Genomic DNA, 23,360 nt, shown 5'->3' on the forward strand with positions numbered 1-23,360 from the left:
CTGGTAACGCACGAGAGAGAGAGGGAGGGAGGGAGGGAGGGAGAGAGAGAGAGAGAGAGAGAGAGAGAGAGAGAGAGAGAGAGAGAGAGAGAGAGAGAGAGAGAGAGAGAGAGAGAGAGAGAGAGAGAACAGAATTTGACCATGGTATCCAACCCCACTAATTAAATCTTTAACAGGGAGATGGAGGAGCGAACAGGTGAAGGAACTCACACATGTCATACAACCCACCTTGCCTACCCTACAAGGTTCCATCCAAAAAAGGTGCCGGAACTCCGTTCTGGGCGTTCTATGAGAAAAAAAGCCTGACCAGAACTAAAGGCTATAAAGAGTGGATGGCAGTTTTTTTGTTTCTCAGTTCTGGGTATTCTCTGGCCTCTTCCCTTCAGTAATAGCAAGCAGGGGTGAGAGAAAGATGTCAAGGTCAGTAGACGAGAATTTTGCAGCTCTGCATTTCCTTGCTCAAACAAAAGGCGTTACAGGCTGCAGAATGGCTCTGCTGCACTAGGAGACTTTGGAATTTACTCAAAAAAAAATTTTTTTTTTTGCTGTTAAAGCACAACTTGCGAACTTTGCTGCCACCCCCACCTCCACCTGAGCCTCCCGCAGAGCAAATTTATTTTGGTCTGCATTTTTCCATGACTTTTCCTTCATTTTCAATCACATTAATGTAGCCTTTATTGAGTGTATAGTTTTCCTTAAAAGAACTCCCAGGCTCTTTTGGGGGTTATTTTTGGGGAGGATTGTGTGGGAGAGGGGGGGAGACCAAACATGCAGTACAGTACATAAAAATCACGTCTAAAACAAGTATTATTAAAATAAAGAGAACTGAACCAATAAAAGAAGTCAGCGTGCAGATTTTCAAAACAAGTGGAGTTCAGTTTGTTGGTAGGGAGAGTTAAAAGACTGAAGAAAACTTGGCTTTTAAAAACTGATGTTTATTCTGCGATGCAGTCCATTCTACAGTCATGTTGCTGAATGATTCCTTTTTTTTCTCCCAGTTGTGCCTAACCACAACGCAAACACTGGGAAAAAAATTTTTTCCCACTATGTCCTCATGATGATGCCTTTATCGTGTCTCCGGCCCCATGGGTGAATCTCCCAGAGTCGTTTTTAGCATGTTAAAGCAACCTTTTCCTCTTGAGGCAATAATATCAAGTTATGCCCATAAGTTGCAAAAACTCTATTTTATCTTACCATTCTTTTTCTGAGAAGTCAGGACATCAGCAGGGAATGGGATCAAGAGAGGCATTCACTGGACATTTCTGATTCAGGCTCAACCTTGTCTTCCCCATTAAACCAGCGTCATTTGCTACAATTCTGCTGTTCTTTTTTTAAAGAGCGGACACTGAAGAGTGGGGGGGGGGAAATAAGCAGAACTGCCTAGTCTTGAAATAGTCTAGGAGTGAAATGGGGTAACAGGTTGAAATAGCACAGTACTAATATGACAGGAACCCTACCTCCAGAATAAAATACAGAAGAAGCTGGAAATCAGCATATTCTGGCCAAATAAAGCATAGAAAGGAAGAGGAGTGGAATCTAAATCAAAGTGCTGTAGTGACTCATCTCCTTTGGGATTTTTTTTAAACCTGCATTCTATTTGAATTAAACAGAATGGGGTGTAGGAGGATGGCTGGAGGAAGGAACTTAGAAATAATGGAGTCCTATAGCCAGAGCCACCCGATTTCTGGATCATAGTTATTCATGCATGGTTCTCCTCTTGAATGGACAACTGCAACATACTTTTTATGGGGCTGCTCTTGAAGATCAATAGAAAGCCACAGTTGTTCTAGAATGTGACTGCTTGAATAGTTCTAGGTGTCACTTGGATGGCCCATATAACATTGCTTCTCAGAGAGCTGCAAAATTGCTCCTGGGTGCAATTCAAGGCACTGGTTGTCGCCCTCTATGACTCAAGATATAGGTTATCTATAGAAACACTTGTTCCCAGTGGCATTTGCCCATCAGATATCCTGTAAGGAAAATCCTCTCTGAGTCCTTATTCCTGGGGAATGTTGTCATCAGAGACCGGCGTAGGCCTTCTCAGTTGCTGTCCCATTTCTATGGAACAGCTTCCCCCCTGGTATTACACCAGTTCCAATCTTGTGAAGGTTTTGAAAACTTATAAAACTAAATTTTGGGCTTTGGTGTAGGCCTTGCGTTTTAATTGTTCTTGCAATAGGATCGTTTGTTTCAGTTGTTATTCTGACTGTTTCTATTACTAAATAATCTTTATAATAGTGTTTATATTATTACACCGTCTGTTATTATACTGTAAGCAATTCGGCATCATGCATTTAGAATAGCATATAAGCCCAAGTTAAAGAAAACATTAAAAAAAATAAATTCCTGCTGTAATGCTGCAAGTTGATAGATGTGATTTCTAGAAGCCAATTGTTATGTCCTGGGCCTGCTGAGTGACTCAGCAGGTGCAGGAAGCTGTAGAGAGGCCCGGGCAGACCACGTGGATGCCCGGGACCAGACAGGCTGTCTCCACCTATTGCGCATGTGCAAGGCGGGAGAATCCATTGCATTGATTGGTTGATGCTGTCCCTTCAAAAGGGTATAAAATGAATTGACGCCATTTTGTATTGTTCTGTTGGAGATTGAATAAAGAAGGACTGTGTTACTCCTGCCTCGTCTCAATGCCTTCACAACAAACAAAACAGAACACTGGCGACAAGGGTGGGATCATGCTGCAAGGGAAACAATGAAAGAAGATAGGCTGACTCACCATGGAAGGCCTGAAGCGCTGGGAAGTTTGGTGTCCAAAGAGTGCGACTCTGCCTGCCAGTATGAGAATGCTGAAGGAGAGCTCGGCAAAAAGGACCCCTTCTCAAGCCATTGCAGCATGAGGCGTTGACGAGGCCGCCGGGAAGTAATGATGTCCAAGCTAGGCCGTCTGTCAGAATTCAACACAGCTCATCTGGAACGTTGGAGTTCTTACGTGGCCCGGCTAGAGAACTACTTTCGGGTAAACCAAGTTCGGGAGGATGGTCTTAAAGCTGCTACGCTACTGTGTGTCTGTGGGCAAGAGACTTTCGATATTGCTGAGAATCTGGTCACCCCAGCACCACTTGAATCCATCGCTTATGCTGAGCTGAAGAGGATGTTGCGAGAACATTTTGAACCGAAGCTTTTGATGATTGCATGGCGACACGCATTCAAGCAGAGGGACCAATGTCCGGGAGAGTCTGCTGCAGATTTTATTGCTGCATTGCGACAAGCAGCTAGGCCATGCAAATTCAAAGACCTGGAAGAAAGGCTTCATGATCGTTTAGTCTGTGGACTGAGAATCGGGAGCTGCAACAGAAGATCTTCGCAAAGGAAGACGTTTCTTTCCAGGATGCTCTGAGAGAGATTATGGCCGACGAAGCAGCAGGCAGAGCTGTGAAGGCCTTGAGGCTCTCCAAGAACCCTACAACATCAAGCTCAGTCCATCAAGAGGTCGTTCGAGAGGTATCCGAACAGGACTCAGAGAATGAGGTCGACCGTTTACAGCAGCCAGCAGAGAGAAGGCCCCAAGAGCAAAACAACAAGGCAACTCTATTCCCTCGGTGTTTTGGATGTGGAGGACGCCACAAGCGCTCCGATTGCCGCTTCCGTTCTGCTGTTTTGCTAGGCGTGTGGCCAGCAAGGCCACATTGCCGCCATCTGTTTAGGTTGCAAGGAGGATCGTCCTGTGGGAGAATTGCCTTGGAAAGGTACCAGGGTCCCCAGCCAGAATAGGGTGGGTTTTTGCGCCTCCCATAGAAGCATTTTTAAAACTGGGGCCCATAGGCTGCTAGGAAAGAAGCTTCACGTTGATGTCAAGTTGCAGGGGGTTCCCATATCAATGGAGTTGGACACAGGGTCCACTTTATCGATCATATCTCAGGACACTTTCAAGAAAATTTGTTGTAGAAGCGGCCAGCGAGTTAAACTCAGGCCGTCAAATTTAATTCTTACTGACTTTCAGAATTCCTGAGTCAGCGTGAAGGGGGAGGCCACGCTCAAAGTGCAGCGTAGGAACTTTGAAGGGTTGTTAGATGTAGTTGTTGTTGGGGGTGACTGCACAAGTCTCATTGGATTCGATTGGTTCGAGGCCCTTGGGATTCAAGTGACCGGACTTCACAGCTTGCAAACGACAGGTCTTGCGGCAGTTTGCAAGGAGTTTGCTGATGTGTTTAGTCCAGAACTGGGATCGTACAAGGGGCCTCCCATTGCTTTACGGTTAGACCCATCCATCGCCCCCATTAGAATTAAGCCCTGTCGGGTGCCCTTCGCGTTGAAGAACAAAATTAATGCAGAGCTGGACAAATTGATTCAGCAGGGTATTCTAGAACCTGTGGACAATAGTCCATGGGAAACTCCCATAGTTATGCCACTGAAGGCCAATGGAGAAGTCTGCATTTGTGTGGACTATAAATGTACACTTAACAAAGCATTGCACCAGCATTCGTACCCGGTGCCAGTGGTAAGCCACATTCTGGCCTCCCTCAAAGGAGGCCGAGTTTTCGCCAAACTTGACTTGGCTCAGGCTTATCAACAACTACCAGTTGATGAGGCAACGGCAGAGGCCCAAACAATTGTAACGCACTGGGGAGCGTTTAAGGTTAAAAGGCTGCAGTTCGGGGTTAACATAGCCCCTGGCATTTTCCAAAGCGTGATGGAGTGAACGCTCTGCAATATTCCAGGAGTTTGCCCTTACTTCGATGATGTCCTCATCTCTGGGAAATCATCCAAAAATCTGGCTGACAAACTTAGGGCCGTCTTGCTGCGTTTCCGCCAAGCAGGGCTGAAGCTCAAGCAAGACAAATGTAAAATTGGAGTCACCTCCACAGAGTTTCTGGGGTTCCGTATTGATGCTGAAGGCATCCATCCTGCTGAATCTAAGCTCAAAGCAATTCAGCAGGCCCCAAGTCCCAAGTCAAAGAGCAAACTTCAGACTTTTCTGGGACTGTTAAACTTTTACCATTCATTCCTCCCTCACAAGGCTGCAGTGGCTGAGCCATTACACCGGCTCTTGGATAAACAAGCTCCATGGCAGTGGACAAAAGTCCACGAAAGGAGTTTTGCATAGGTCAAGGCCTTGCTGTCTTCAAATGTGGTTTTAGCGCATTTCAATGAGCAATTGCCTGTGTGCATAGCCTGTAATGCATCCCCTTATGGGATTGGGGCTTTAAATCACTTAAAGGCTGATGGGACACAAGTCCCTGTAGCTTACTATTCTAGGACTCTATCATATGCTGAACGTAATTATGTGCAGATACATAGAGAAGCCTTGGCCATCGTGGCTGACATAAAAAAGTTCCATGACTTTTTATATGGTTGCCATTTCACAGTCTTTACAGACCATAAGCCACTGCTGGGGTTGTTTACAACCAACAAACAAACCCCATACATAATTTCTCCTAGAATGCTGAGATGGTCAATTTTCCTTGCTGCATATGACTACACATTGATTCACAAGCCAGGCAAAGAAATGGGCCATGCAGATGGCCTCAGCAGATTACCTCTACAGCTAGTAGAGTCAGATCCTGCTCCAGCTAACCACATACTTTCTATTCAGGATTTGCCTGAGTCTCCCCTCAATGCTAGGGATGTGGCTGCAGAAACAGCCACTGATCACATGTTAACACGCGTGTTGACATGGGTGCTGTCAAGATGGCCTGACACGTGTCCAGGCTCAGAGTTCCAGAGTTTATGGAAGAGGAAGCATGAGCTATCCATCTTCAAAGGGTGTGTCCTATGGGGTAGCAGGGTAGTGATCCCAGCCTCATTGAGGACTAGAGTCTTGCAGTCTCTGCATGAGGGACATCCGGGAATAGTCCGGATGAAGACGCTCGCGCGTAGCCATCTTTGGTGGCCTGGGCTCGATAAGGAGATCGAGGCTCAGGTCCATGGGTGCAGTGTTTGCCAAGAGTCTAGGGTTGAAATGCCTCAGGCTCCTGTACATAGGTGGGAGGAGACACATGCCCCTTGGTCGAGGGTCCATATCAACTACGCTGGCCCCTTCCAGGGGCAATTCTTCCTTCTCCTCGTGGACAACCATTCCAAGTGGCTAGAGGTCGTTCCAGTCTCCTCCACGACTGCTGCCAGGACCATCCAGGTGTTGAGAGGGATCTTTGCCTCTCATGGGCTTCCAGATGTCCTTGTCTCCAACAACGGACCCCAATTCACTTTTTCTGAGTTTCAGGCTTTTCTACAGGCCAACATGATCCATCATGCCACATCAGCACTGTTTCATCCAGCTTCCAATGGTCAAGCTGAGCGTCTGGTGCGCACAACCAAGGATGCTTTAAAGAGGATCACTCACGGAAGCTGGCATCACAGGTTAGCTGACTTTCTTCTTTGCCACCGCACCACACCTTGCATAGCCACAGGAAAGAGCCTAGTTGAACTCCGCTGGAGTCGCCGACTCATTACAAAACTGGACAGGTTGCACCCAGACCGGGTGGCTTCACAGGTGTCACAGCCGCAGGCACCTAGGAGACTACAGGTGAACGATCCGGTTTGGGTAAGGAATTATGGACCTGGTCATCTCTGGGTGACAGCAGTGGTCTGCAAAGTAACTGGGCCACTGTCATACGAAGTGGCCTTGGATGATGGTCTTGTGCTACGTAGACACATCAACCAACTGCACTGGAGACTTCACAGCCACACTTCCGCTCCTGATTCTGCTCTTGGGGAGGGAGGACCACGATTACGATTGTGGACCGCAGTCTCTCTGCGAAAGCGAAACTTCACATGCACCAGTAGGGGTTTTTGCCAACGAGGCAGCTCCTGACTCTGGCACCGGGTCCATGGGACATTGCTCACAACTGGCTGTTCCGGTCACTCCGTCTGCTGGTCTTGGGCTCACGGGACAGTGCTTCGAAGAGGGGTCCATTGTGGACTTGGGGAATTCTACCCCTCCAAGGAACTCTGGTCTGGGTTTACAGGATCTGGCCAATCAGCATGATGGAGGGCCACCTGAATATAGGGGCATCAAAGTCCTGGTCTGCTGAGCCTGGCAGGCGAGCTTGCAGACCAGGCAAGCACTTGAACTTTATCTTGCCATGAATATCTATGTCATCTAAACCTCAGGTTGTGATCTTCTGTTTGTAAAAGTCTCTTATTTCTCTTTCACGCAGCAACAACAAATAGCAACTTCAAATCCAGTAAACCCATTTCTCTTTTTTCCTTTGCATCTTAATACCCTTAGACAGGTCTTTTTGCCATATGTTGTCAAAAATACATTATCTGAAACAATGTCTTGGTAAAACATTGGTAAAACATTCATTTTTATTACAAAATTTTTCCTCAATGGTAGTTATTTTAATTTCTCCCATTTTAACATGTCCTTTTTCATTTCAATCCATGTTTTAACATTATTACTTTGAAATAATATAACATTATGAAATAATATACAATTCATATTTGTCACAGTAATACCCAAGTACTTTACTTTTTTCTTAGCTTAAAATCAGTTTATTCCGTACTTCTATTTGATCTATTTTCATATTTTTGTTAATAAAAATGTGATTATTAATCTTGAAATTGCTTATATACCAGTCCTTTAATTTTCCCATTAATGCTTCTCCTTCCTCTACTGGATCTTTTAAAATTAATACCAAGTCATCCACAAATACTCTTAACTTATCAAAAAACAATATTTTGATCTTGTTTTATTCTATGTCCAATACCTCAAGAACCAAAATGAATAAAAAGCAGAGATAGTGGACATCCTTGCTCTGTTCCTTTTTGAATCTCACAAGTTTTGATTTGTTGTCCATTAACAATTATTTGTACTTTCTGAGAAGTAAATTAAACTTACCCATTTAACAAAATTTTCTGCCATGTTCACATGTTCCAGAACTCTATAAACAAAAACATCCCATTCAAATTGCCAAAGGGGTTCTCTCATCTAAAAATCAATGCAGCTTGTTTTTGATTACATTATTTCAAGTATAGGTAGTCCTCGACTTACAACAGTTCATTTAGTGACTATTCAAAGTTACAACAGCACTGAAAAAAAGTGACTTACCATTTTTCACACTTATGACTGTTGCAGCATCCCCATAGTCACATGATCAAAATTCAGACACTTGGCAACTGACTCATATTTATGGCAGTTGCAGTGTTCCGGGGTCACTTTATCACTTTTGCAACCTTCTAAAAACCAAAGTCAATGGGGAAGCCAAATTCACTTAACAACCATGTAAGTAACTTAACAAGTGTAGTGGTTCACTTAACAACTGTGGCAAGAGAGATTGTAAAATGGGGCTAATTCACTTAACAAATGTGTCACGTAGCAACAGAAGTGTGGGGCTCAGTTATTATCATAAGTCGAGAACTACCTGTATTCCAGAATGTCCAAATATTATTTCATAGTTGTCTTTTAGGTAAAACCCGCACTGATCTTCACAAATAAAATTCTGTAAAATGATCTTCAGCCTTTCAGCCAAAATCATGGTAAACAATTTGTAATCGGTCTGTAAAAGTCAAATCTTGTACTGGTTTTAGTTTTACTGTAATCTGTTTTATGTTCCAGGTGATGATGGAATCTTTCCTTCATCGTACAATCTTTTAAGTAGTCCTATGTGCAATAAATAATTGATTCAGACAATGTTAACGAGTCCTTTATATCTTTCATACCAGATTTTATACATGGGAAGATTGGGAAGCTGATCCATTAATATGCCTAATGCTTTCAAAGGCATTTAAGAAAACTTCCACTTGCATTATTTTAACACAATTATAAAAATGAACCAAAAAGCTAATATACATTCCATTGACACACCTGTTAAGATTCTATGCTTCAAAGTTCTGTTAAATTACTCTGGGGATATAAGAAGTGGTACATGAGTTAAAATTTCTTTAGTGGTAGGAACACTTAACATAAATTTAACATTTGTCTTGATAAATTTATTTTCAAAATCTTGCCCTTGATCTGATGGAAAGATAGGTGGCAGTTCTAATGTACTATCTTCATAGAATCTTATCACAGTTTTTCATTGTTGTATGCGGGTTAATTTATGAAATGATTAAGTACTGTTCAGATCCCATTGTTATTAGTAGGCTCCAAAAGACATAGAATATACACACTAAATCCAATAGTCCTTTACTCACAACTTCTCACAAGTCCTTCAATCTTCACATTTTGATATACGTTCATTACTTCATTTAATATCTCAGTCCACATAGCTGTTCTACTTCTATTATGGATATGCCAAAATACTTTTTTCTTAGTTGATACTGAAGTCTAAAAACATATAGGGATGGAGCTGCAAGCCATCTGTGTCCTATAGCATTTAGCATATAGCATTTAGTTTTCAAGTGGTTAAGATGTGGGTGGATTATTATCTTTCAACACAAAATTGACTCCATGGAGATAATCATGAAATGTGTCCATTCTAAACCACTTCAATATCCTGGTGAGTAGCATTGCTTTACAGACGTAACAGACTTGTTATCCCATAGGGTATTCTTGATATGAAATAGCACTAAAGCGACCCCACTTCATTCTCAAAACTATTTTAAGACTTCTGTGACTATTTTCATCTTTTTGCATTTCAAAGGGAAAATACGTATGAGGCTAAGTTAAAATTATTTGAAATGATACTGGCACTGGGTAGGGCTTCTTAAAATATTTCAAATTCAACTGGGGAAACAGCATTTATAAAAGAAGTGAAATTGAATGAGAAAGTGAATGAGATAGAAATTACTGGGATCTGCTTTAGATATTTTTGGAGCTATAAATAGGAATAATCCATAGGCAACACTTGAAGGTAGATGATGATGATGATGATGATGATGATGATGATGATGATGATGATGATGATGATGATGATGATGATGATGATGATAAAGTTGGAAGGGACCTAGGAGGTCATCTAGTCCAATCCACTGATCAGGCAGGAAACCCTATACCATTTCAGACTAATGGTTGTCCAGTGTCTTCTTAAAAACTTCCAGCGTTGGAGCATTCACCGCTTCTGGAGGCAGGTTGTTCCACTGGTTAATTGTTCTAACTGTCAGGAAATTTTTCCTTAGTTCTAGGTTGTTTCTCTCTTTGGTTAGTTTCCACCCATTGCTTCTTGTCCTGCCTTCAGGTGCTTTGGAGAATAGCTTGACTCCCTCTTCTTTGTGGCAGCCCTTGAGATATTGGAACACTGCTATCAGTTGAAATGGTCTACTCTTGGATCCACAGAAAATGGGACTCCTTTATTACAATCCATTAATAGCAACAAGGGGAAAAGCTTTCTCTCAATTTAAGGGATTAGGCAAGTATTGAGATCATTAGTAAAAAAAAAAAAAGAGACAAAAATATAGAAATAAATCTGTGCGTAATATCCTAAACCCCTTTCTTGGAAATTGAATCAGTCCTGATTCTAAACCAGAGCCAAGTTGTATCAATTCAATAATATGTCATTCTGATATCAGGCATGGTGCCGAAAGAGCCAGGAAAATGAGATCTTGTCTTAGTGTCCTTCCCTGTGAGCAAAAACTGAAGTTCAATTACTATCAAAACTCCTCTCATATTACCTGCTCTTTTTCTAAAGCTTCTCTGGATTTCATACTTTAAATATAGAATAATAGGGTTGGAAGGGACCTTGGAGGTCTCTTAGTTCAACCCCTGTTCAAGCAAGAGACCCGGCCTATACCATTATGATTAAATAAAATAGTCTCTTCCTGAAAATCTCCAGTAATAGAACACCCACAACTTCGGAGGCAAACTGTTCTACTGATTAATTGTTCTCATTGTCAGGAAATTTATCCTTAATTCTATGTTGGATCTCTCTTTAGCGGTCTTCCACCCATTACTTCTACCCTCAGGTGCTTTGGAGAATACGTCAACCCCTTTTTTCTCTGTGAGAGCCCCTCAAGTATTAGAAGACTGCTATCTTATTATCCCTAGTCCTTCTGTTTATTAGACTAGACCAGGGCTTTTCAACCTTTTCACCCATTGTACCACTTTTAGGATATGGCAACATCCGAGTACCACCAGTCACCTAGCAAGGTGTCAAAAACTTGATGACCCCCCCAAAGGGAAAAAAGTGATAAAGTACAGGTAGTCCTCGACTTACAACAGTTCGCTTAGTGACTGTTCGAAGTTACAATGGCACTGAAAAAAGTGCCGAGCAAGACACCTGCCTGCCCACCTGGAGGCACTCTTCCTCCTGTCCGAGGTTTTCATTGTTGTGAGCATTTCTGTTGAGGATTGGCAGTGGGGGTGGAGTGGGGGGGTGTTTGGTTTTTATTCCCCCCCCTCGTCTGCTGGGTGGGTGCAGCAGGTTTTGGTCACTTCACATGACCCTGGGACACTGTGATCGTCGTAAATATGAATCAGTTGCCAAGCATCTGAATGTAAATCACAAGACCTTGGAGAGGCTGCAACATTCCAGCTGATCGGCACTTCTTCTGGGCTCAGCAGAAGCGCCAGAATCAGGACTGAGCTCCAGCTGGAGCCTGGCGCTGATCCTGGTGCTTCCGCTGAGCCCTGACAGCCCTGTAGCTCCAGCCATCTCTCTCTCTCAGGCTTGTGCGGTGCTGCCATCGGTTCAGCTCATTCCCCTCCCCCGCTACCACTTTTCTAGGATGGTCGCATACCACCTGCCAGGTGCCAATGTTCCACAGGTGGTACCCGTACCACTGGTTGAAAAGCCATGGACTAGACATATCCAGTTCCTGCAACTATTCATCATACAGTTTAGTCTCCAGACCCCTTATTACCTTTGCTGCTCTACTCTGTACTCTTTCTAGGGATACATCTTTTTTGTATCCTAGTGACCAGAATTGTATGCAATATTTCAAGTGTGGTCTCACCAGTGCAATATAATATATTTTGTCTTCATTTTTTTTTTGTCTTCTCCTATCACTTTTTTTTTATTAACTTGTTTTATTAAATTCCTGCAAGGCAAGCTACTTTACTGTAAGGAAATTATGGGGACAGAGTTGGGAGCCAGAAGCTTAGTGCCTTTGAAAAAGACTGGCTGGTTTTCAAACTCACCTCATGACTTGCCTGCTGTTTTATCAGATTATCCGTCTAATTGTTCCCTCTGCTCAACCTCCCCATCTACTGGTTTATTTTACAAAGCTAAAACCCTTGGCAGAGGTCAGGAGGAAGGGGTCAGTTTTTCACCCATTTCCCAATGGAGAGCAAAGGAACTGTGGACATTTTCCAAAACATTATTAAACAACAAACCATGGAGGTTTTCTAAGTAAGAGTTAGCAGCAAAATGAAGATTGGTTTAAATAATTATCACCCCATTGAACAGAATAATTAGTTCAATTAAAATATTTCTTTTTACCAAATGGGCAGATATCATGGCTTTTCAAGTTACTGAAATATCTGAGAGACAGGAAAGTATAAAAATGTATAATCTAAAGGCAGTTTTTTAAAATAAATAAAATCTATTTGTATTACAGTATCACAAAAACAAAAATAGAGTCAAAAATTAAAGTGTGAATTTCATTCTCAGCTCTACTTTTTGAAGTTTTCAATCACCAATTAAACAACTAACACTTCAGTTGCTGAATTTACGTATTAAAGCTTGCAGCTTTACTAAGAGTGTTAAAAGAGCCTAATGATGTTTTCTGCTGCCTTTGGCTACATCCAGATGCCCCTTTTCATAGGCCATTACATTGTTTCTTACAATATAGAATAGGAAAAAAAAATAGAAAAAAAAAGGGTAAAGAGGAATAAAATACCTGGATGCCTCTTGAAATTACTGTTTCAATTACTGTATCATTTCTATTAATGATATAATCCACACAAATAAAAAGACCAAGAACAGACACCAGTCCTATAAGACGCATATATAAACCTGCCTTCGCTGCTCTTTCCTTTCCTTTCCTTTCCTTTCCTTTCCTTTCCTTTCCTTTCCTTTTTCCTTTCCTTTCTTTTCCTTTCCTAGATTGTTATCTGCACAATATATTTCACACAACTGTATCTCTTTTATTAATTTCACACTCTAATGCCAGAATTTTAAAGTACCAAAATGCCATTTTTGATATAATTGTTCCCCTAGTTCTGTTTCTGTGTTTATCTTTTTCTTTCCCTGAGACGCTGTTCAGCACAAGGCCCCTCACCCCATTTTTGGGTCCCTTGAATGTGTTCTTCCTTCAGTTTGGCCACTTCCCAATAAGCTTCTACTGTGCTATGGCCAAATCACTGCCCAGAGCAACTAAGGAGGATGAGAAGGACAGTGTCTTGGTTCCAGGAGGAAGAGAGAATCTCTCAAGAGCTGGGAGGCAGGAAAAAGCAGGAGATTCCACCACTAGATAACTATCCCTTTAGCAGCACCAACCAATTTTACCGTGTTTCTTTGGAGCAGAGATACAAGTTAATTAGACCAGCAGCATGCAAACCCCATGTGACTTTAGGTGGGGAAACAGCAACATGGTGCTAGTCTCAGATAAATGTAGTACTTTCTTGTGGGAAAAAAACTCTGTTACACTTCAAGAAGACCTACTGAAAACAGAAGGAATTATAGGTAATCCTCAACTTAATAATAATAATAAAGTTGGAGGGGACCTTGGAGGTCATCTAGTCCAACCCCCTGCTCAGGCAGGAAACCCTATACCAGTGGTGGCGAACCTATGGCATGCGTGCCAGAGGCGGCACTCAGAGCCCTCTCTGTGGGCACATGTGCCATTGCCCCAGCCTCGCCTCCCCCCCGCAACCCCCTCCTCACCAGCAGCCTCCCTGGAGGAGAGTTGCCCCCGAGCGTAGCCCATGCGGAGCAGCGCAGCCAAGGACATGGCAGCCAGGCAGTGTGGACAAGACTCTGCCCATACGCCCCATCGTGCACAGTCGATGCTGCGGGGCACCGACAGAGGGTGTGGCTGCCATGGCGCTGCTGGGTTGCCTGGGTGATCTGTGGCGGGCCCTTGAAGTTGTGAGTAGCCCTGCAGGCAGGCAGGGTGGGGGCGGAGTGGGGGCAGGGCAGGAGATAGAGTGGGGGCGGGGCCAGTTTTGGGGCACTCGGTCTCTAAAAGGTTCGCCATCACTGCCCTATACCATTTCAGACAAATGGCTGTCCAGTCTCTTCTTAAAAACTTCCAGTGTTGGAGCATTCACAGCTTCTGGAGGCAGGTTGTTCCACTGATTAATTGTTCTAACTGTCAGAAAATTTCTCCTTAGTTCTAGGTTGTTTCTCTCCTTGATTAGTTTCCATCCATTGCTTCTTGTCCTGCCTTCAGGTGCTTTGGAGAATAGTTTGACTCCCTCTTCTTTGTGGCAATCCCTGAGATATTGGAACTCTGCTATCATGTCACCCCTCATCCTTCTCTTCATTAAACTAGACATACCCAATTCCAGCAACCATTCCTTATATGTTTTAGCCACCAGTCTCCTGATCAATGAACTTATAAATGAACTTATAATAGTTTATTTAGTGACCATTCAGAGGTACAATGGCACTAAAAAAAGTGGCTTATGATCATTTTTCATGATCATTGCAGCATCCCCTTGGCCTTGGGATCAAAATTCAGATGCTTAGCAACTGACTCACATTTATGGCAGTTGCAGTGTCCCCAGGTCATGTGATTACTGCCTAACAAGCAAAATCAATGGGGAAGCCAGATTCACTTAACAACCCTGTTACCAGGGCTTTTTTTCTCATAGAATGCCCAGAACGGAGTTCCGGCACCTTTTTTGGATGGAACCTTGTAGGGTAGGCAAGGCGGGTTGTATGACGTATGTGAGTTCCAGCACCTTTTTTTTTTTTTTTAGAAAAAAAGCACTGCCTGTTACTAACTTAACAACTGATTCAGTTAACAGATGTGGTAAAAGGCACATAACTCACTTAATAACTGTCTCACTTAGCAATAGAAATTTTGGCTCAATTGTGGTCTTATAAGTCAAGGGTGGAATTGGTATATCACCACTAGTCTTGGCTAAAACAGGGATTTATTGTTCATTTATTTGGTCACCCAACTCACACATAAATGACAAAAGTACTCCACCATACAATAAAAGCCATTAATCTCCTCCCACCCACTCCCACCTCCCCAAGCAGCAACACATTCAAATCAGCCAGGATTGGCTTCATCTCTATTTGTGGTCTCCAGGCCTGCTGACAAGCCTTTCTTTTAGGGCCTTCCTTTTGGAAAAGCTGCAGGGTGGGGCCTGGGTACACCTCAGGGAGAATGATAAAGAAGGGCTAACACCAAGAAGGACCTTTTTGGTGATTCCACCAGAGGACAATCCTTAATCAACATTCTGCCTTTCCATCCTGGTGGGCCAGGTGGATGTAATAGGAGAGAGGCAGTCCTTCAAATAACCTTTGATAGTGGCTCCATGTGTTGTGGGCACTACACCACCCTGTTAAGCCACCAGGTGGCTTATTGAGGGGAACATAATAATTGTGTTTTCTTATACAGGGTTGGAGTTTAGCCTATTGGGCAACCTGTAACTTGACTTGCATTATTTTAATGGGACTTTGTAGGACAACCAGGGCAATTCTATTGTTTTTTCCTGAAATCTCTAACATTGAGAGTCTCCAAGGAACTGAAAGCATTTGTCATACGGTATAAGACTACAAACAGGTTTTTTTAAGGAAACTATTTACTTTCTCTCTGGGGCTAATATAAGAGACTTGAACAGTTTGGGGACATTCACCAATTTGTTCTTCATTACAAGATGGGGAGAAAAGAAGTACAGCAAAATTCTGAAAGAGATATTGCTGTGAAAAGGTTTCAGAATGGCAATTCCTTCTTTGAGGATATGGGTTCTTCTCCAACGCCTAAGTGCAAAATGCAACTAATCATCTGGTTCTTGGAACAACTGTCCATATTTTACATTTCTTCCTCAATTACATTTTCCTCCTGATTATAGAATGTAGAACTGCAGTATATGCATTATAATTATTTTCTTTCTATATCACCCAGACATATTTCAGATGTTGTTTCGGTAAGATATGGAGGGCATAAAGAATGTTTAGCCAACCAAGCGAAGACATGCATAAGTACAAGCACACGCTAAACATGTACAGGAAAAAGCTAGCCCAGTTTCAAAGAAAATCTAATAATAATGTGCTGTTTTCTCACTTCTTTTCTTATAAAATTGTGACAGAATGTTATAAGGATCCTACTGAACGTATACAAGCTCTCTTAGGCATCCTCAGGAATAGATTTCACTTATATTTATCCAATGAACAGTCATAGCATCAGGGGAGAAATTTCATCGTGATCATCTTCTTTATTACTATTCAGAAAGTTCCAAAATGAAGTGTTTTAGTTATTTAACTATTTAATTGCATGCAGTTTTTAATACCCTTGTAGCTACAGTTGTGGATTATTTTGCTTGGTTTGATTTGGTTTTTGTGCTTTCAAGTCAGTGTTGAATCCTGATGTCTGTTTGGACAAGTTTTGAAGTATTCTTGACAAGATTTTGGAAGTGGTTTGTTCTTGCCTGTTTTCTAAGACTGAGGAAGAAAATGAGTGGCCCATGAGTCACCCTGGTAGCTGCATGCCTAAGGCAGGACTAGAGCTTATGATCTCCTGGTTTCCTACCTGGTGCCTTAACCACTACTATACATCAAACTGGCTCTCTTGTGGAATATACCAATTAATTCTCCCTCCATATTGCATATTAGACGTATGGTGTATGTATGAGACTTAAAAAAAAATTACAGCTGCTTAAGACAAACTATAACTTAATGGAAAGAGTAGTATTTGAATGGAGGGTTAATAGTTTGCAGTTCAGTTTCTTAGGTAGTATGCTATAATTCTTTCATTAAAGGGCTATGTTGTTTTTTTTACTATTTGCCTACTTAATCTAACTTAGAATGTTCATCTATATGTGGAGTCAGATGAACACTTGTATCAAGGTCTCCCCAGTTCTAATTCCAGGATCTTAACTATTGTTCTATATAATTAAGATTGCATTGTTGACAAATCAATGTTCTGAATATAAAATTAATTAATTTGATTTATAAGAGCAACCAGCTTTCAACTGACCAAAGAATCATCATTGAATGAAATGGGCAGCAAGTAAAAACCTTTGGGTTGTACCTGAAATTATCTCATCAAAATCACAGACAATGAAACTCTTTAGAAGAGGCATCCCCTTTTTTCATGTGAAACTAATCTCTTAAGGTTATGAATGCATCAATTCATGATCAATTCTTGTCCAATCTACACAATTGATTGAGATTTAAAAATAAATTTATAGTTCTTTTTTGTAGTCTACATGTTTTAGAACAGGACCCCTATTTTGTGGTTTTATGAAAAGTGATGGAAAACTAATCAACAAACGTTGTGTGAAAAAATACACTGTATACAATCTAACTGAATATACAGTCCTACGTGTGTGCAGAAAGTTCTTCCTGGATCAAAGTGAATACACAACCCTAATTTAGCCATTTGGTTAAAATTGTTGTCCTGTATTGTTTCATAGGAATATTTGTTTTAAAGAAAAGTTTTGCCTTCAAATGTTTTTTATCTTTCTTCTTGTTTTTCAGAGAACTCTGGGTGAAGGGTACCACCTTAAAAACAAAAGGAATGCGCCCTGTGTCTACACCCCTCCTTCTCTTAAAGGTAAGCTAGCTCTCTATTGTTCACTATCCACAGTGTAACTCTTAAGCAGAAATACAGTTAAATTCTCCTCACTGCTACCATAAAATTTGCTGCACTGGTTCTGAATTTCATAGCAGCAAAAGCTACAGGGCAAGAACTGATACACCCAAAAATATTTGCAGTGCTTCCTTAGAATGCCATTATAGACGTGCTTTATAGATACAGTAAATACATAGTAAAGATTGGGTTAATGGTATTTGCAGGTACAAAGGTACCCTTAAACATTGCTTTCAGTGTCCCCAAACTCCTGTTTCACATGCATTTTTAAAAATATTCTTCTAAGGAAAAGAAATTAAACATGAAGCTGCCAGGCTGCAAAGCTAAGCATCAGCCTCTAAACTTTAGTTCTCTTTGGGTAATGACTTTGGGCTCCAGAAAGACCTCACTGGAGTTGTAGAAAGCAGTGTGAAAGCCTAACTTGTCTTCTAAATGTATTCTTCTTATTGACCATTTATAGCAACCATGGTGTGACTAAACAAGTCTCCCATTGCAGTAATTTTGGGAACGCATCATCCAAAGTTCTCCAAAATTCAAAATAGACCTCTAGCTCAAAGGATTGACTATTTAAAGTGTAATTTTACTGGAAGATGGTGGAAAATTACAAACTTGATAGTTGATGACTTATAGATGTTAGATATTTCATTATATATATTATTTATTTTCATCTTAGAAATGGTTATAAGTAGAAGACCCCTCTGTCTTTCTCAAAATAAGATACTGTAGACCTGGTTTATATATACCAACTACATAAGTTGCTTTGCTTGGTTTATCTTAGCACAGAACATAAATCTTGCTGTTTTAGCCTAGAAATCCTTATTTATGGCTTTAAACAGGCTATATAGACTGAGTCAAATATGGTTTATTCAATATTCCATTATTTCACATACAACAATAGGTGAACCTAATCATTTTATACAAAAACAATATTAACTTAAGGATTGTTGCATCTATAGGCTGATTTCCACGGCAGATTGTAGAAGCAAAACTGGAGAGAAAACAATGTGCATGTCATAATTTTTTGCCAAGATTTATCCTTTGCACACCTCATTTTTTTAAGAGAGGGAAAAATAATTGTGGTATAAATAGAAAAGCAGTGAATGTGAGCTGAAGATATGCAGAAATCTAGAGTTCCCTTATTTGGCTCTGCTGCTCCTGCTATGGATTTGGAAGCTGTGGGCATTCCTTGGAGCACTATTATGTTTACCTATGTTTTATTGTCATGTTTCCATTGATTTGTAAGCCCCTTAGAGACTTGCTTAGATAAAAGCAGCATATAAGTAAACAAATACATATAAAAATATTGAACTTTTTAACATTAGTAACCTTAAAGAGTCTTGTCAGAGCTAGTGTGATATCTCTTCCAGGTTAGAGGATCTCACTGAGGATATCACATTTAAGGTCCTTCCAGCTCTGTATCTCCAAATTTCTATTTTTTTAAAAAAAATATAGTGCTTCATAATCTCCATTTGAATTAATTGTTCCTCCCCTCTGCACTCACATGCCCACATAAGAACACACAAACACATATATTAAATTAAGACAGAAATGAAAAACTGATGCAACTATTTAAAGTGTTCTTAGTTAATGACAGAATATGTCTTGTTCCACTGAAAAGTTAGTTAATATTAACATTTGTGGACAGGACAGCTTAACTTCCAATTGTATGCAATTCTTCTGAAAACGTTAACTGCAAATGCTCACATCTTCGTCAACTGCTTTTTTCACACTTTCATAAGACTCCCTTACTGCTAATTTCTTTTCTAGGCTACTGGAGAACTTGTAGTTTAAGGAAACAGACTCTTTTGCACTTAATTTGAATGTGATAGCTGACCCTTCTTGCACCTAACTTGAATTCTTATATTTGATAAAAAGTTTAAATTCCATCTGTTTCAAAACTAGCTATTTTGCAGGAATTAAGGTGACCTTAAGGGCATGGGGAAATGGTGGAGAAAACTGAATATGTGTGGGTGTTATACATGCGTAACCTTGTATTCGTTTGCATTAACTATATTAATTCTGGATAGAGAGACTCAGTTCTAAGAAGATAGGATGACTCATGTGTGTGTGTGTGCGCGCGCACATGTTTGTGCGTGTGTGTGTGTGCATGAGTGTGTGTGTGTGTGTGTGTGTGTGTAGACTATGCTTCCATTCAGCCTGCCTAATTTTTAAATGGGATGCAACATTTAATACTGAGTTTCTTTCAACACTCTCAGTTAAGTACAGTTTGTTCAAAGCAAAGTGTTCACCTTGCAGACTTTAAGTGAATCAGTTATATTTACTGACAATGAGCTCAAAAGTCTCCCTACTGAACTGAGATGAGCATAAAAGCATGTATGTTGATGCAAATCCTTATTCAAACTGCTGATTGCAAGCACTAGCTTTAGTTAATATTAGTTTAGAAGGGAACACTTCTTAAATGAAACCTGCCCAAACATCAATGATACCTGCATCAAACAAAAATGATACCTGTATTGTGTCATGACTGAAGGCAGATTTCAATCTGGGTTTCCCAGATAAGTTCTAAAACCCTATTCTATCCTAGTTTACAATTTCTTCTGATGAAATCATATCTTGGCTTATTGCTATAGTCTGGCTTCCATGTTGAACTTGCCCACTGAATCTTAATATCCCCCCCTTAATTTAGTTATCCAAGTTACATCTTCTAATGAATGATTAGTGAATGTTTTACTTATAGGTCCTTATATTTGTTTTTGATATCATAGGAGAAAAGAAAAATGTCCATATTTTTTCTTCACATGGAGAAATTGTTTGAAGGCCTAGAATTGAAAGAGGATTAATATGATTCTGACACATATACTGGATTCTTTCTCTTTTTCACTAAGTGTATAGATTACACAGAAATTACTGTAAACAATTCTCACAAAGAGAAGTGTATGTTTTTTCATGCCAGAAAGCAAGAAACCAAATCCATTTCTTGTAAATCCAATTATCCCTACTTAATTACTGAGAATGTCGTATTTTCTAACACAAGGCTAATATGCAAGGGACATGATTTTGTTCCTAAAATCTTGCTATACTATCTTGACCACAATCAATAGGCTAATTAGCAATTTTTAATTAATCTCTGGCATAATACTCTGTTTTTCCCCCTTTAAAGCTTGCTAACCTGAAACATGCATTGATCAGCTAATATGGTACAAACATATATATAAAACAAATTGGAATGATGTTCTTTTTATTGTTTTAATTTTAAAACATTTCTCTCTTTTCAAATGAAAAAGGTTTTTTTAAAAAATAACACAGAATACCTTGTTTGACTGATAAAGAACAGTGAGTAATTATTTCAATATTTATCTTTCAAAACTAATAAATAGGTTTGTCAATGAAATATGAGTTTCTTTATATTTATTCCTTCATGAAGCATCAACCTTAACTAAAAATGAAAATCTTGGAGACAGAGGAATAAATGTGATTAATAATACATCCAACTCATGAATTGTCACTTGAGATTTGCTCAGAATGCCAACATACTGTAGATCTTCCAGAAATAGGTGTTTTTCATGTCATCAAAATTATCCATGTCTCTTGGGAATCAGTTAAAAACAACTTTGTAATAATTAACTTCAATGGAAAATATCTGAGTCTACTAAAACATTTTGTTGCCTTCCGGAAATAAGATGACGAGCTTTCTCACTATTTCATGAACAAAAGACCACCAACCTGGTAGCTGAACCTTTCTCCAACATTTGTAAAGGGAGATCATTCTCTGAGAGGAGAGGCAGAGGTGCGGACTCTAATCCGTATCCTATTTTATTTATTTATTTATTTATTTATTTTCCAACTTCTATGCCGCCCTTCTCCCCACGGGACTCAGGGCGGCTCACAGCATATTAAAAAACAACACAAAAAACATTTCCCCTATAAAACCAATTAAAAACCAAATATATTTATGGCTGTGTCATTATTAAAATCTTTAAAAAATTATTCCCTATTTAAAATTCACCCTAGGTCAGTCCCGCTTGTTNCCGGATCTCGGGGGGTAGTTCGTTCCAGAGGGTGGGGGCACCCACAGAGAAGGCCCTCCCCCTGGGGGTCGCCAGCCGACACTGCCTGGCCGACGGCACCCTGAGGAGGCCCGCTCTGTGGGAGCATACCGGTCTGTGGGAGGGAATCTGTGGCAGAAGGCGGTCTCGTAGATATCCAGGTCCTATGCCATGGAGCGCTATAGTACACAATCTCTCCTCCACTTCCCAGTATCGCTTATCAAGATTATAACAAAAGCTAATGATTGGGTCAGCCCTGGAAATACCACTGTCAAGCTTGTTCTTCATGCAAGAAAAATTTGAGCAAAATGATGAGATGAGAGGGGTAAAATACCAAATCATTAATTTCACTGCCCAAAACCTTGTTTGTCCTGTTAATCACAGTGTCCTTTCAATTCTGTGGGGGAACATCTTCTCTGCTTCCATTGGAAGCACTGTGCATGTGTACCTTACAATAGATTTTTCCAGTATTATAACTTCCCAGGACAACCAGGCTGAATCCAAAACTAGAAGAAGAATGATTTGAGTGGTGCCTTGGGGAGGGGAGTAAAGAGAGAAGTGGGTCTATTCCATTTGGCATTCTCTGATTCAGTAGTGGGTGATTTCAAAAGCTTTCTGCGAATGTTCATTTGAGACCTACTGGCAAGAGCAATTTTTTCTTTGTATTGGAAACCTGCAAGGTAGATAAGTGGAAGAAAAATGAAATGATGAGTTTACATGTAATGCTAGCCAGGATAATATTAACCATGAGTTATCCACACAATACTATTTTAAAAAAAAGACCTGAACAAAAAATCATCCCAAATGTTCCTGAAATAAATTAGTGGAAAGCAACTGTGTAACACAAGTTCTTCATTTGGAGGGGAAAATATTGTAGACATATCTAAGACTTGAAAAAACGATATTTTAATGAACTGAAAACAATGAGAGGTAAACTTTAATGGCAGGACAAGAAAATTGGGAAAGAATCTAAAACTATGTGGGAGTACCTAAAAATAGAGAATTTAAAAGTCCATTTGCAGATAACTACAGTGAAGAAAAAATATGGAGGAGAAGGCAATATAACTGAAATTTTATATGTTACCTTTGATAAATTCTGGAACTGTATAAAATTGCCAGATGACTGAAGAAGAAAGTCAGATTTCATGCCAGGCATGCCAATAAACCTTGACTTTCCAGAAACATAATCCCACATTCATTCATTAATTAAGAGCAAAACTTATAGGTGTGATGTTGCTAGATAGGCTGGTTTATTGAAGACAAGAAAGAAGTCATATATTATAGATGATTTGCAGAAATCAACTCCAAGAATTAAATCCTAGGTCTCAACATGTTGCATTAAAAGATTTTTGGCTATTTTTTCCCCCAGATTTGAGAATGGGGACATCTGTTCCATTTTTACATAATGATTCTGTCTACCTGACTTTCCAGCTTTAGCCCTTGTAGAAGCAGGTGATGTCCCTATCTTCAAATTGTGTGTATGTTTGTGTGTGGGGAGGGGGAAGGGGAGATTCTAAGAACCGTAAGCCAATCAGTCTGACATTAATACCTGAGAAAATTCTAGAACAGACCAAAAAAATCTGTAGCTATAAGCACATTGAAAACAATGTGATAATTAGCAGAAGTCAGTATGGATTTGTCAGCATGGATTTTTTTTATTGGGCACTTCATTAATAGATGTGGGAACATTGTAGTCCTAATATATCTTAATTACTTGAGAAAATATTCCATGACATTCTGATTTGAAATGCATTGCATAACATGACAAGTGTATACATAGCAAGCTCAAACATTATATTCAGAATATGCTCA

The 23,360-nt window shown here is 40.3% G+C and overlaps 1 protein-coding gene across 2 annotated transcripts in view; it reads left to right on the forward strand.

The window, feature by feature from the left end:
• PPP1R1B (protein phosphatase 1 regulatory inhibitor subunit 1B) overlaps window positions 1-23,360 on the forward strand; it is a 76,991-nt gene that overhangs the window by 15,770 nt on the left and 37,861 nt on the right. For both annotated transcript variants that reach the window (XM_015832255.1, XM_029287350.1), the window contains exon 4: window positions 17,430-17,505. In XM_015832255.1, the coding sequence (XP_015687741.1) occupies window positions 17,430-17,505 (76 nt within the window). The remainder of the gene's footprint in view (window positions 1-17,429; window positions 17,506-23,360) is intronic.

Source organism: Protobothrops mucrosquamatus, unplaced genomic scaffold, assembly GCF_001527695.2.
Source record: "Protobothrops mucrosquamatus isolate PMUCROS unplaced genomic scaffold, P.Mucros_1.0 scaffold1, whole genome shotgun sequence".
Classification (NCBI taxonomy): Eukaryota; Metazoa; Chordata; class Lepidosauria; order Squamata; family Viperidae; genus Protobothrops; species Protobothrops mucrosquamatus.